The following is a 16,087-nucleotide window of genomic DNA, read 5'->3' as shown; positions in this document are numbered from 1 at the left end:
TAATTTAAATTTTTCTGGTTTGGTGTCAAGGCTTGTGACAAGGTGTTTGAGGAGAGTTACACAGTTCAAAACATATGCTTTCACAGTACCTTTCTGAACAGTGAGCCAACTTAAATATCTGTATTAGGAAGGTGGCTTCACCATGTATTCAACAGAGACAGATATTTCTTCTTCCTTCCATTGATTTCAGTTAAACAGTTGAAGTGAGATACAACAATATGTCCTGAGAAGCACCAATCCAAAAGCCTCTCTCCACCTCCAGAAAAGCCACACAGTGYTGGACTATAAGATGCAGTGGTGGAACTTCTCTGGACAGTTTTTTTCTTTGGTTCTTTGGGCTCCAGAGTCTGGAATTCCTTCCCTTTCACCAAACCTGTGTTAAATACCTAAAGACATCTTTACCAAGAGGTTGGCATTTGCTAACTGCTGCCTTTTAAATATAGCTGGTAGAGGAAAATGCATGGCAGGCCCTGATCTCCATCAAGTTGCTGAGTGACTGACAGTCTCAGCCCTTCACATGTCCAAACTACCTTTGGTCAAAGGAATGGCCTCTGATTTCTGCAAAGACAGACATGTTTTTGCTGAGAAAGAGGGAGTCTGACTGCAACTTACTGCACAGGGCCTGTATCTWAGACGGAGGAGTTTCAGTCTCTAGCTCTGAGTTTTACGTATTCCAATACAAAGCGGGGGAGAAGAACTCCACTTTCTGTAAGGTGAATGCCTCAGCCAGCAGGTGACAGAACCAGTGGTCCCCTCACATCTGGTCTGGCCCTGGCAATGCTCTGTACAGAAACACACATGATCTGCTTAAACACCTGAAGCTAGGTAACCTTTCTGAAACAAGCCTTAAATAAACAATTTTCACTATGCCAATTGTTTCTCAACAGCTGRAGCTTTCTTTCATTTCAGTCCAAATGCAGCAGCATTCAGATTCTGATCTGGATCATCAGCTAACATGAAGCACCAAATATGTTCATGTATAGTCTCAAGTCCCTACAGTCATGATATAACCAATGTTGTCAAATACTRTAACACTATCAGAGTAAATAAGGAAAGGGGAACACACCTCTCCAAGGCAGGGGAGTTGGAACTAGATGCTTTTTAAGGTCCCTTCCAACCCAAAACTTTGTATAATTCTATGATTGCACAAAATTTTTATAATTTTACCTTTATAAATGCAAATTTATTTTATAAATGCAAGTAATACAGTAAAATACATAATTGTCAATTACCCATTTTTATCAAATGAAATGTGACAGGGATAAATAGGGACCCTATTGTATACCTATATAGAATTTCAATACATACTAGTACATATAAAGTAGATTAATACTGATTTATGTGATTATGTGTTAGTTTACACAATACACTTTTATATTATTATTTATGACTATTTAAAACTGCAGTAAATACTAATGCTGATGTAAAGCACAGAAATAGTTAGGCCTTCAGTTCTGCAAATTCCAACAGATTCTTCCCACAACATTAAGCTTAACTATTTTATGGTGCAACATTTTTAACTTCACATTAAATAAAGCACCATGATTGTAACTGAGAAAGAAAAACAGAAATAAAAAGGCTATTGAAGTATTGTGTGAGTGAGTTAAGAGTATAGTAAGAACTCTGGCTTCTGGAATTTCCTGAGTTTTGAGTGCCTGACTTTATGACTTGGGACTGCACCAAAATGAAAAATTTCTTTATAGAGAAAGGAGGGAACAAAACCCAGCATATTTTGTTTCGGATTTTTCTACATGCTTTTGACTTCCTTGGCACATCTTATAAATTGCCTAAGCACAGCCTTACACCTCTTTGTCTAACATCAGCTAAACAGACAGATAAACTTCATAAGGCCTCAGCAAACAGCCATCTGTCATACACCTTATTGCAGAGCACAGTGTGCTCCAGATAGCCAGACCCACTACTTTTCACCTACTTTCCATCTGCTGCTGTCTCTAATCCTCAYGCATTAGGGCATGCCAATCTGCTCTCTAAATCTTAGTAGCTCCTTGCTCCCATAAAATTCAGACTTAAGTAAAAAATGCCTTTAAAAATGTGACATGCAAAAGGGGATGCATGGCTTTGTGAATGTGAACAAGGAATTTTGGATTTGCTGTATTTATCTTTGCATTCACTCTTGCCTCTTGTCCATTTAGACAGATACAGACTGTCCACTGCMAGAGCCCTGTGCACACTTCTGATTAATGCTAAAACATCAAGGCTACTTCARCGTTGGTGCGCAGACTACAGGTGTCATAAACTCGGGCCCTAGCAGCTGCATGCCTGATCCTAACATCTTTCCTGACTTTCAAGACACTGAGAGGCAATGCACGCAAGCTTCAAGTACTGTTGTTTACTCCTCCGCTTAACAAGGAAGGAGACCCAATAACAGAGTACTACAGTGCAAACAAAAAAAAGACTTTGTTTATGGCCAGACTAACACACGTTTAATGGGGCACACCATTTAGTCTCATCAAGGACAGTGTCAGTGTGGACACAGATTATGTGCTCGTCATGCACCTTACAGAAATGAAGCCCAGCTGCTGTAGCTCAACAATGAATCAGGGACACACTCAGAAGCAAAGTGGGGTAGGATTTTTTCTATGGATTAATTTTAAGTACAAAAACTGCTTACCCCYTTTTTTTTCTTTTAAACTTTATTAAATAGCTTCTGTTGGACCTCATACATATAGAGCTCAGACAGACACCAAAGAAAACATCACTGTTACTGCTGTTTCCATATGCATGCAAGGCAAGCTGGTAAACACCTTTAAAACTGGTCTGAAAGATGTTCAAGGGCCTCTCTCCTTGAATATCATTAGACTCTTTACAGCAACACTCAAATGTGCTTTATTTTACTGACACAGAAGACATAAACCAGACTAGAAAGTGGTCTTAGAATCKATGTTCATTGTGTGAGTCCCACATAAAGATATGAAATATATCCGATGCATGATATGAGAGCAAATAGTAAATGAAAACCAGAAGATTGCTTTTGTACCCAATCAAAATAGTATACAGAGCTGCCAGAAAGAAAAWAAGCCAGGCTGAAAAGAAACTTTACAAGCACAAAMGCTGTCCTGCACAAAGAGTCAAATGCAGCATATGTGCTTCTAAATCTCATCCTATTTTGAGGAATTTAATCATGGATAAGCCTTTTGCTGCCACCTGTACAGAAATCAATGCACAGAGTACTTCAGGGCARTGAAAATAAGCAGGATGTCAAACAGTTGAACTAACAGACATGAATCAATCAGAAATCCAAACTTTCTTTGCAGTAAGTTTTATCCACGTTCATTCTTTCAGATGACGAGTTTAATTGCTGTTCAGTAACATTCACTTTCATGTGAAATATTATTTCATCTTTGGCCTCCCATATACTCAGTATGGAAACCACACTAGCGTAAGTGGCAAGTGTCAGAGGACAAAACTATGGTAAACCGACGCAGTTGTTTCCTGAGCTCCTGAGAGACTGTTTGTCTGATGAGGGTGCTCACATGCCTCTTACACTGAGATCACAAACTTTTTGTGAGAAGTGATGTTTTCCTCAGAGGCACGTCAGATCAGAGCRCTGGAGGACCACTGACATCTGGTGGTCACTTCACTCTAACGAAAGCTAAGTCATAYATATTTATTTTTACTTGATCAAATTACATTTTACAGATGGTCTGACAGAAATACATGCCASGGAAGCATTAAGTTACGAGTCTTACTCTGTGTTTATTAACTTGGTGGAATTTGATAGCTACAAGTAAATGCAGATGAACTGCAACACACAAACAACAAACTCAGTTAAAGCTGCCAGTACATTAATAGTATTGTTGGATTAAACTCAYTCTAGAGATAATAAAGCTTTTCTAAACAGAACACATTTAATTCAACGAGTTCTTGAGAACAACTGGGTCATGAAATAGAATTATATAAAACTTTATTTGTCTTCTTGACAAATAAGGAAGCGCATTGTTTCCTATGTAAGATGTTTCTTATTAGCAAAAAGTAGTAACGAGATTTAGGTTGACTTTTCTAGATAGCTAGCACAACATTAAATAATAAGCCGGAGTATTCAGTAATTTTGTCCATATTGATATCTGTTAGATGGTGAGACTGCCCAGACAGAAACTGCCTCAGCTCCCTCCAGCAAACCTGAGATGATTTTCTTGACACCTAAATGCAATTGTCCAGAGAGACCACAGCCACCAGYACTGGACCTAAAATGTACTTAGGCCTGATTGATGATAGGCAAATACTTAAAGCTATGCTTTGTTTGTTGCAGCTATGTACAACTTGTAAACAAAACTCTGAGGCTTTCAGACATTCATCAAGCATATAAAAATCTTACTAAACTGTCATGAGAATTCAGCCCTTCCCAAACACTTACTTTCTGCAAAATGGTTCAAAGTCTACTTTCAGGTAAATGTACATTTCTTGTTAAAATGGGAGCTCAGTTCAAAACTAATAAAAGTCACAGCATCTGCTCAATAGTAGGAAGTAATCAAAATGCTTTTCTACACCTTTCCTCCATGCTACAAGAGTGCAGTTCTGCAAAAAATCAGCACTACAAATCATACGTTTCCAAACCGTAATGTATTTTTCACTTACCACCAACACGACCCCTATCCGAAAGTAAACAGATTGCTACAATAGTTTTACCTTCAATCTAGGCTACCTAACCAGACTGATAGACAGCAAACTATTTTTAATTACTTATACAAAAATGCATTGTTTATACATGTTTTCTAATCAGCTGTGGCACACTATGGGCAAACATTTTATAGAGGCACATGCAATYGCTGATGTTGCCAAGAAATGTGCAAAAAAATAGCCAGTGCTCAGAGTGAAACAAGAAAGGATAGAGGGGACACTCAGACAGAGGCAACTATATCACACCACCCCAATGAAAGCAGCAAATGATGGTGATGCCTTAGGATTTTGGCTTCTATATTTTTCATGTATCTGTAATCCTGTAATTCTGTAGTGTATAACTCTAGACTGCTTATACAGTACTAAGCCAACTATTCTCCCATTTTTTAGACAAAGTAATTCCTCTCTAGGCCCAAAACTCAAGGACACCTCACTGTCTCAGGCCTCAAGATCTGTAAACAACAGTGAATTGGGGGGAGCAGACTTGGAGTCAACAACTTCATTACCTGACACTGTAATTGGAGAATTAATCCCTGATATGCAAATGGACAAAACTTACAAAGCATGAAAAACCCGTGACTGGATGTCCATTTTGGGTATAGCCCCTGGGCGGGCTGCGACAATAAAAATAACTGTTTTTTTATTCTCTTAATTTTGTCTAGCCTGTTTTAGATAGCCAGATTTAGGCATCAAGAGTTTGATTTGATTCTGTCAGAGTCTGCAGCTGAGACCAAAAAGCTTTTAAAAGACAAGCATCAGGTATTTCACTACCATTTGTATTTCGGCAAAATTCTAGTATCTGTTGTCCAGTGATGCCTCTGCAGATTTCTCTTGTGTGGTCCACAAACCACACAAGATGTTCTTACCTGTTTCAGGTCTTTTCAGGTACTGCTGCATGAACATACACAGAAGTGGCTTCACAAGATTACTTTTTAACACATTCCTGAAGGTCTGACTGCAAATTAACAGACATTCATCAGTAAAGAGAAACTTGCTCCCGTACACAACAGGCACAATGTCCCACTTAAATCCTACTCTGAACATTCAAAGTAAGAGCTATTTTCAGTATTTTTAAAAATGCTGGTTTCTGCACAATAATGCATTTGATCTATAGTGAAAAGCTGTCACATTGCTGCATCATCTATTAAATAAAAGCATTTTAATTAGGTCAGCTACTGGGTAAAGGAGACAATAATCACTTTAACAAATCACTGTCACAGTTATAGCCCCTTGGCTGAACAGAAAGTCTCTTCTTTCCTTTGTCATCCCCCCATCATATATTTTTGAAAAATATCTCAGCATTGCCAACCCAATTATACAGCAGCAGGAAATTATTACTGCGTGACAATGTTCTAATTCACAGACATAATCGTTCTTCTATATTTATATTTTATTGAGGATATTTTCCTGGGGGGTAGAGATTCCCTTCACTCACCACCAGGGACAGACAGGGTCTAAAAAAAATTTTTCCTGGGTCTAATCGATAGCACCATGTTGGCAAATCTCTTCCGAAGACACAGGAAAGCAAGATAACCCACTCCGGCCAGCAAGCTGACCAGCAGCGTGGTGCCAAGAACCCTGGGAGCCCTTTTCTTGGCCACACGGAATGCTGTTGGCAGAACAGCCGAGATTAATATATTGTTGACGTGTCCCAAAACTTTGTAAAATGCTTTTCTCTTCACGACACGCTCATAATAAGCTTCCAAGTTGGGCCGTTTTCCATTCCCCCAGTTTCTTCTTGCTAATCCCAGAAACTTCAGGCGATGTAATGTGACAGCAAGCGATACATCTGCCAGACTGAAGAAATCACCGCAGAGCCAAGGCTGATTTCCATCTTCTAAGCAGAGATAAAACATAAAGGATTAGGAACTAATGGAATATAAGCACATTTAGTTTAGTGCTATTTCAAAGTACCATCCAATAAACAGCAACAACACTTCAGCTAAGATAYGATTTTAATCAATGAACATTTTGCTAATCCCTGTACACTCTGCACAATATCGTAAAGTCTTAGGATCAGCAGCCTGGCCTACATTTGCTAAGGAAAMAAAGATCCACATTCCAGGTTCATGAATTAAAACCCACAGTAAACACTTACTTTCCTCAACTGYACTTTTCAAATCTGGATTAAATTAAAACAGGATTGGAAAGGAGGAAGGCAGTTTAGCTTCTACTGAAAAGCTACCACTTGTCTGAAGAATTTAKCATCTTGCCTGTGTCACTCAGCTCTAGGCATTCACTCAAAAACTAAATCCAGCTAACTTGTTGGAGGTTTTCAAGTCGAAAAGAAATGGATCAGGTGACTGACCTGCACCAAACATACCAGCTTAGTGAGATGACAGAGTTTGCCCCTCTTTTGTGTCTCTTAGACCCCAAACYATGGGGGTTTTACACGGTGATGTTTGCAAAGTGACAAATATTTACACTGCACACCACTAGTCAGGAGCACAGATGGAAACCCAGGTTCCCTCTCCCTTTCCTCAAAGGAAAGTGGTGAACTTTCCTGGGATGGCTCAAAGCTGGCAGTGCAAGGCGGCATCAGACTTTGCTGTTAGTGATCTGAACCACCACCACCTAAAAGGGCTGACCTGTACTGACCACACCAAGAGCTTTTGAAACCCAGGATATGAAACTTGATAGCCAGCACAGCTATCATAGCTGCCAGCACAAGTACTCTGCTCTAGCCTAGATCTAGAATAGGGAGGACTGTGCTGTTCCCTTCTCATTTGTAACTTTTGCAGTTCGTCCCACACAGCAGGCATGCAAAAGTACTGGCACGAACACCCAGCAACAGCTCTCTGGAAACAGGGAAGTTTGGCAATCTCCTTTCCAACACATCTGCCACCAGAAAAGCAGCAGCTTGGTACAAAGCTGGTACCAGTCCATTCTGACTGGTTATGCAAATCTGGAAGAAAGGCCTCGGCAGAAAAGTAGTGTATCCTAGCTTGCTGAAGGGATACCTGGGGATTTATCCAGTGCATTGAGATGATGGAAAAGACCAGTGAATCTATCCTGTGTGAAAGAAAGATGCCCGCAGTGGCAGCAGCAGTAATTCAATGAGTAATTCACGCAGTAGCAAGAGAAGGATAAGTTCTGAGTTTAACCAGGACCTGGAGAAGCACAGATCACAAACTTCAAAAGCTGGAATACCTCAGACAAAATTCCAAGAGGCAACAGCCCTATGCTTTACAAAATCCTGTGATCCCAGCAGTTTTCATAAGCTAATCAATACTGTATCAGTTGACTCCTTGGAAAGGCAACTTAGCAGAGAAAGGAAAGAGGCTGCTGAAAATGGTGGCAGATGTAGTTTGCTGAAAAAAATCCTTCCATCCTTCAGGAGTTAAAATATTTTCTGTGACTCTTTCACTGTTGAATCAGTAGAAAACTTAATCTGGATTTTCAACTGCTGCTTCAAATCTACAGTTGTGATAGYAACTGATAATTATTACAACAGCTATTTATAGTGCTAAATGCAAAAAGTTATTGATTTGAGCAGATGTAGTTGATATTGACTGATGCTTCATGCAGTTCCCAGTGAAGTCAGGGAAAGGACTCCTACTAGCACCACTGGGAGTTGAACCATGCTGTGAATAAGCAGAAGCTAATTCCATTTAAACTGAATTTAGGATGCTGACAAGGTTAAGTGCCTGTGGGTATAGATCAGGGGGAAGGTAAGTGGGCAGATGTCCTCGTAGGAGTGTGTTACAGACCTGCTAGCCACTGTGAAGAGGCAACGATTCATTCTACAGGAGGTTGGCAAAAGTCTCTTAATTTCCAGCCCTTGTWCTTGTGGGGGACTTCAGCCTGCCAGATGCCTGCTGAAAATACAACACAGTGGAGAGAAGGCAATCTAGGAGGTTTCTGGGGTGTGTGGAAGAGAACTTCCTCTCCACTGGTAAGTGAGCCTYCCAGGGATGGTGCCCTGCTAGACCTATTATTTGTGAACAGAGAAGGACCCATGGRTGACGCGGTGRTCAGGGACCATCTKGGGCACAGMAASCATGAAATGATGGAGTTTTCAGYTCTGGRTGAAGTAARGAGAGATACCARCAGAAYTGCCCCTTGGATCTCCTCCAGGCACTTTGGACTGCTTAGGAGATTGATTGGCAGAGTCCCTTGGGAGTCAGTCCTGAAGGGCAAAGTAGTACAGGAAGGATGGGCAAGTTTTAAGGAGGAATTCTCAAAGGTACAGGAGCAGGCTGTATATACTGGAATATATATATATCGATTAGACCCTGGAATATACTGGAAAAAGACTGGCTTGGTTAAACAAGGAAGGTTAGCCTGGAACTCAGGGTAAACAAGACTGTCTCACTCTGGAAGAAGTAGGGTAGCTACAAAGATGTCATGACATTATGCAGGAGRAAATCAGAAACAAAGCCAGACTGGAACTTAAATTTGGGTACTGTAGTTAAAGACAACAAAAACAGTTTCTATAAATACATTGACAGCAAAAGGAAGGCTAAGGAGTCTCCATCCTTTGCTGGACGCAGGGGGAAACAGTGTCAGGGAATGAGGGAAAGGCTGAAGTACTTAATRCCTTCTTTGCCTCASTCTTTAATAMMAAAACCAGWAGTGCTCAGGCCCCCAGAGCTGGAAGTTMGTGATGGGGAGCTGTGTGAAGCCCCCACAAACCAGGAGGAAATGGTTGGTGACCTGTTATGCCAGTTAGACACCCACAAGCATATGGAACAAGATGGGATGTGCCCAAGAGTAAGAAGGGAGCTGTCAAAAACTTGCCAATCATTTACCAGCAGTCCTGGTAAACTGGAGAAGTTCCTGTTGCCTGGAAATTAGCAAATGTAATACTTATCTACAAAACGGGTCAGAAGGAGGATCCAGGAAACTACAGACCTGTCAGCTTGACCTCAGTASTGGGAAAGGTCATGGAGCAGATCATCCTGAGGGTCACTATACRGCATGTGCAGGACAACCWGGAGAACAGGCCCAGCCAGCGTGAGTTTACAAAAGGCAGGTTTTGTTTGACCAACCTGACCTCCTTCCATGACCAGTGACCCACTTAATGGATGAGAGGAAGGCTGTGGATATTGTCTATCTAAACATATGTAAAGCCTTTGATCTGTCTCCCAGCGCATTCTCCTGGAGAAACTGGCTGTGATGGGTACACTCTTCATGGGATGAAATGCTGGCTGAATGTCCAGGCTCAAAAGAGAGGTGGTGAATGCAGTTACATCCAGGTGGTAACTGGTCACTAGTGGGGTTCCCCAGGACTCAGTATTTGGACCATGCCTATCTAACAGGATGAGAGGAAAYGGSCTTATGCTGCGCTAGAGAAGGTTCAGATTAGATACTAGAAATGCTTTTCACTGAAACAGTGRTCAGGCATTGGAATAAACTGCCCAGTGGACAGTGGGATATGGTTTAAGGGTGATTATCATGGTGCTGGGTTGACTGTCAGATTTGATGATCTTGAAAGTCTCTTTCAACCTTGATGATTCTGTGATTCTGTGAAAACRTTGATTTTCATTTGGGTGGAGGCAGGTAAGCAGGACTGCTTTCCAACAGGGTGATGGAACAGCAATTATCCAGATTGCTAATTCTGCATATACCACAAATACCAGCCAAGTATTTGCACAAGATTATCGTAAGCCTGTGTTAAACATTAAGGTTGTGATCATTACAGTGAACCAAGGCCTTCCCCTGTAACATCAATATTCTGTAGTCAAATTTTTTCTGATTTTGTTGATAAAATACTAAAAAATTGTGCAGGTAATTATGCTCGTTTTGCTGAAAATGTGATCAAGCACAGTGATCGTAAGACAGGGAGAACTCACTGACAGTAAAGTAAGCTAATAGTTAAAACCGTATTGATCCCTTCCACGATGTATGGATCAATATATACTGAAAGTATCAAATCTGACACATTTAAAATAGTTTTATAATGGTGCTGTCAACAAGTTTACTCAGTATCTTCAAACAGATATGTTAACATGATATAGCAAGAATGGTTCCTCACCTGGTGTTTCTTCATTTCGCCGCTGTAATTCAGTCTCAACTTGATCCAAAACTTTTTCCAGTTCATCCAGTATTTTCTTTAGGTATTTTATATTATCATGATCCAGTAGTTTCGACTAAATAGACATACAGATTAGTGTTTTAATAATCATAGAGTTTATACTTTTATCAGAGAAGCTTATACTTAGGATACTACAGTGTTTATTTATAAAATGTGATTATTATGTCCACATAGTCAGCTGGATACTACATAGATMCTGGTGACAATTCAGTAAACAGATGAAAAACTTTAGAGGTGCCAGATATGAAGGCTTGCCTCACCCTGCAGAGTGCTCAATAGCCCTACACTGGCACTGACATGTACTCACCTTTGAAGTCAGGGGGACCGGTCCAGCACTTCAGCACACACTTGTAGTGTGTAGCTGATCTGAGGACAGACTGCTTCATGCCTTGAAGGGTTAAACCMCTGCATGACATTACTGGTAATGACAGGTGAAACAAATGTTTATATTGTGACCAGAAAATCTAGCACTGACAAGCTCATAATAAAGGACCCAATACAAAGAGGTTTCTTACCTTAAGGCGTTTCTGTTTTGCGATATAGGCATCCTGAAGGTCTGGATTTTGTTCCGCAAGTTTCTTCAATTCTGATTCTGTGTTACTTATTTGGCCTGATTAAAAAAAAAACAAACAAACCAAAACCAAAAACCAAAGCAAACAAAAAAGGAATGACAAATATTAGCTATCCAAACACACTCATAATACAATCCACAGGAACTGATTAATTGTCTGTGTACAAGTATCAAACCAAAGAAATTGTAAGTGCTACTTCAATACAGTATCTGCACCAAGTAAGGATTTAAATACATCATGTTTTGGAAAACTTAACTACTTTTTAAATTGATCCATCACATCTTCAGCTCATCAGTTTGCAGTCTACCAGTGGAAGTGCTGGTAGGCCTACGCTGAGATTTTTTGAAGATCACTGTAGGTCACATGCGTAATTTTACAGCAAAAGCCTAAATGCCACTGAATATGGAGCCAAGTTGTTTTCATTTAGCTAAAATATGATGACAAAGTCTGTGATCCTTTTGGAAATGTTCATTAAGAACTACRTGATGTCCAAGAAGAACATTCATTACATGACTTAAAGAACGAATTATGTGGAAAGTTTATTTTACTGATTTCTACATGTGTATAGCCTTTTCCTTAAAATGGGGCTTTGTTTGAAAATGCAACACTTACAGACCTAGAATATCAAAAGACAATGAATAATAAATCTTCTAAAAGTAAGTATTTCTAATAATAAGCTGAGAACAAAAGAATAATTAGAGCATGAATCACCTCTCTCACTTGTATAAATAAGTTTAGTTACAATTAAGTTGTATAAATGAAACKGATAAAAATTCTTCCTAGAGAATAATGAACTCACTATTTTGCATATTCATTTCAAAATAACTGTGAAAGCCATCCTTCAATACAGTATATGAAGAAATTGAAGGATGTAATCATACAACTAAAATCTTTCATATGCAATTAATTACTCACTTGGATTTGGTATGCATAAATATTATACACATGGCTCATGCCTTATTACATCTAGCAGTCTGAAAAAAACCTAGCATTTCAAGCTGAAAACTAAACCATCCAGGAGAAGTTTGAACATGCAAAGGAACTGTTAAGAAACATCCACAGGYTTTTCAAAAAAAATGCTTCCAATCAAAAAATTTATGCTATGCTTTAAGCATAAAAAGATACGAAAACATCCCAATTCAAACGAGCAATAATTTTAGCTCTACCAGTATGAACATGTGCAAACTGAGAACAACTTATATGAACTAGAAACTAGAGGGGAAGAATACATCCACCCAGAAGACAATGTTGTAAAGTGAAGGGTAATAAAAGCAATGATTATTACCATGGGAAAACAGAAAAACCATCCACAAGGCCTATGAGTAAAGCACAATTGTCCAACAAACAGTTAGCATTCGCATTTGAGAAAAAAAACAAAACCAGACAATGCACTGATGTAAGAGAAAAATTCATGCTCTTGGACAAGGGGGAGTGGCTTTAAGCTGAAGGAGGTAGATTTAGATTAGCTATGAAGAAGAAATTCTTTACTGTGAGGGTGGTGAGAAACAGATTGCCCAGAAAAGCTGTGGACTCCCTATTCCTGGAAGTGTCCGAGGCTAGGCTGGATTGRRCTTGGAACAGYCTGGTCTAGTGGAAGGTATCCCTGCCTATGGCATTGGATGATCTTTAAGGTCCCTYCCAACCCATGCCATTCTAYGATTTTATGATCCTATGAGTCTGTGTTACTTCAGTAACATCACTCATGCAACTATATGGAAAATTAACTGCCTGCCTGCACTTCTGACAACAGTGTGGCTAATAAGAGAACTGACTTACAAAAATTTTAAAGAGAAGGATAAGACGTTTTGTTGGAAATATGATTTCTCTAATACAGTATGACCTTGTACAATATCRTGCACTTACTAAAAGTATAGTTGTGTCACATTTCAAAGAGTCTGCAATATTTGACTTTGTTCTATGGAGCATTCTAAAACATCATACAAAAAGAAGCAACACTATATAAACCACTGATACTGACAAAAAAAATCAGAGATCTCAGAACAGAATTGTAAACAGGGAATCATCATCCAGCTGTGCTGTCAAGAGTTGATCCTTGTCCTAGAGCTACTTAGTTATTTGTAAGGAAGGGGAAGGAAACATAAAGGAATTCATTAAAAGTTTGCCATGGTATAAAAATTACCTCCACAAACAAMTCAAAAATAAGACTTCCTCTTTCCCATTTTCAAATCACAACAGACTACACAATCAAAAAAAAGTACATGCACAAATCATCAGGGACTGCAACTAAAATTTGTAAACTGTGATCAATATTTTGTGTTTAAGGGGGACTTCAGAAAGAAGATGAATGTAATGCAGCAACCTATTAACTTAWAGACATGCAGAGCTACACCAGTACATACTACGGATTCTGCTGGTGGCATAGGCTGGAATCATGGAGTCCACTGTTAGCTCGGGGTGCAGGATGCAACCATGTGTGTAGGCATCCATAGGCAAGGAGTCTAAAAGCTCTCTATAGTGTTGCACCCTTGGGTAATACATGCTCCCCTCTTCTGGCATTAATCTTGGTACTTCCTCTGCAAAACAAAAGTTTAAAATAAAGTTAAGAGAAGAAGAACCATGTAATTGACCCAAGTTCATTCAGTTATGTCCAGCTGGGACAGGTAACACAGCCWCAGTCAAGAAAGCTTCACCTCTCCCCCAGCATAACTCAACAGYGTTATTGCAGCTCAGAGAAATGTATATTTGTACTTCATTTTAACATGTTTTTATGATTCCAAATTCTACGCAGCAACCCGCACAAACACATATTTAAGAGGCTTTCAAATCAGAAAACCAGGCTCAGCTCTGTTATGTACATCTAGGAATGGGTGACTGTGACATACAACGGCTATAATGCTCTCACACTTGGGCACAGCTGAGATTTCAGGAAATTGTTATGGCTGAAACACTATTACTGCTGCAATGACCTAAAAATTACAGTACAGGAATCCTTCTCAAAGCATGACTGGAATTATTCCCGCACATCATCGCTGAGTTTTACCCTAACCTCGATCTACCTGGGCCCCAATGCCCTTTTTGAATAAAAGACAGCACAAATTATGTTCACTCAACAGTGAAGTTTTCTGCATCCTTAGAACTCACAGCACTAAATCCCTGAAATACAAAATGCTGCCATCTTCACATGTATACAAAATACAGCTCTGCATTTCCTTTAAAAGTTGAGGCAGTTTTTTGTCGTTTTTTTTAATCAGTACAGGCACAAAGAACTTCAAAAGCCTGCACATGATCACTTCCAAGGTTTCTCTTCCTAYTCTTTTACCTTTTCACTCTATTTTGGCTCAAAAACTAATCTGCCCATTCYATTTCCCTTGTTGGACAGAAGATTATTCTGGAATTAAGCATGTTTCTTCTTATCTCACAGAGAATCTGCTCARCAAAGGCAGTTGTACAGCTCTTTGCTCAGTATGTTATTTTTCATRGCAGTGTCACGACAGGGTTAGTGCAGCACAGTGCTGCCAGCATTCCTGGGCTCTCCATCCCTCCTGAAAGGCTAAGGGCAATGGTAGGTTTTACTTTAAAAGGTTGTGAAGGTGCTGGAAGGCCTTCAATTCATTTTAGAGGGACGTGTTTTCAACCCACACTACTGTTAGGAGAGCCCATTGACTTGTGAGGCTATAAACATTTTCTGCCCCGAACGGAAAAGTCCTGCAGTGACACAGAGCGGCCCCCACATTGCTGCAACTACGGGGTGAGGGCAAGAACCACATGCTGAAACGCCTGTGGGATTACCATCTACAAACGTCGCTTCAAGGTAATCAATAATCTGCGTTGCCTCACAAATGATGTTTTCCCCATGGATCAGGACGGGTACTTCTCCAGAGGAACTTAAGCGCATGAACCACGGCTCGTTGTGCTCGCTCAGCGGCAGGTTCACATCGTGCTCCTCGCATTTGAGCGCCTTCTCGGCGATCGCCAGCCGCACCTGGAACGGCACGGCCGCGGTCACTCGGGCAGCATCCCCGGGCCCCTCCCGGCGCCGCCTCGGCGCACCCACGGCCGCTCCCCTCCATCCCCCCTGCCTCCATCCCTCCCGACCCGGCCCCAGGCCGCGCAGGGGCTGCGGGCACGGCGGGAGGCGGCGATCCGGGGCCCTCAGGCCGCCGCCCCGCGCCCCCGCCCTCCCCTCACCTTCTGCGAGGAGAAGGACTGCGTCCAGTGGTACAGCACCAGCGGCGCCATGCCCGGCTCGGCTCGGCTGGGCTCGGCTCGGCTCGGCTCGGCTCGGCTCGGCTCGGCTCGGCTCGGCTCGGCTCGGCTCGGCTCGGCTCGGCCCGCGGCGCCGGGCGGGGCAGCAGGCAGATCGGTGCTCGCCCCGCGCCGATCCGCTCTCGGAAATGAACCGCGGGGGATGCCCGGGGGATGCGGGGACACCCCCGTCCTCCCCCCACCCTCACTGCTTGGAGCACAGCCCTTCCGAAGGGGAAACGGCCTGCAAAGACGTCTGCAGCATCCCCTGGGGAAGCGCAGGAAGATGGATGCGCGAGTAGASAAGGTCACATGGCAGGATTTTACCTTTTATATTTATTTGTTTGGGGTTTGTTTTTTTGGTTTGGTTTTTTTTTTTTTTTTAACCAGTGCTTCCAATATGAATTTCGGGGACATTGGCAACATGCGCTTGGGGCAGAAAAAAAAATTAATTACCATATGTCATCCTGAATTGGACCCTGTGGGCATAGAGCCTCTATTGCAAAATAAGCCATAGCAAGGAAGAACAAAGCTTTCGAATAACTTCTTTTGCCTCCAGATGTRTTCCTTCAATCTCGAGAACGTTTCTTAATTACTTGGTTTTTTCCTAGACAAAATTATGAAATTGATCAAT

General features: G+C 41.1%; 1 protein-coding gene across 1 annotated transcript; it reads right to left on the bottom strand.

Annotated features, from left to right (window-relative positions):
- Nucleotides 1-1,229: 1,229 nt before the first annotated feature.
- On the bottom strand, nt 1,230-15,533 carry GDAP1 (ganglioside induced differentiation associated protein 1). Its single transcript, XM_057363955.1, has 6 exons — nt 15,397-15,533; nt 14,998-15,190; nt 13,608-13,781; nt 11,191-11,285; nt 10,616-10,730; nt 1,230-6,475 (listed from the first exon to the last, which is right to left on the bottom strand). Exons 1-6 carry the CDS (start codon nt 15,445-15,447, stop codon nt 6,093-6,095), a joined length of 1,011 nt encoding a protein of 336 aa, XP_057219938.1. The 5' UTR covers nt 15,448-15,533; the 3' UTR covers nt 1,230-6,092.
- Nucleotides 15,534-16,087: the final 554 nt, after the last annotated feature.

The sequence above is a fragment of the Malurus melanocephalus genome, unplaced genomic scaffold (assembly GCF_030028575.1).
Source record: "Malurus melanocephalus ecotype Western Australia unplaced genomic scaffold, MMel_1.1 scaffold_32, whole genome shotgun sequence".
Lineage (NCBI taxonomy): Eukaryota > Metazoa > Chordata > Aves > Passeriformes > Maluridae > Malurus > Malurus melanocephalus.
Note: the sequence above shows the minus strand (reverse complement) of the source record. Positions and strands in the feature narration are given on the sequence as shown.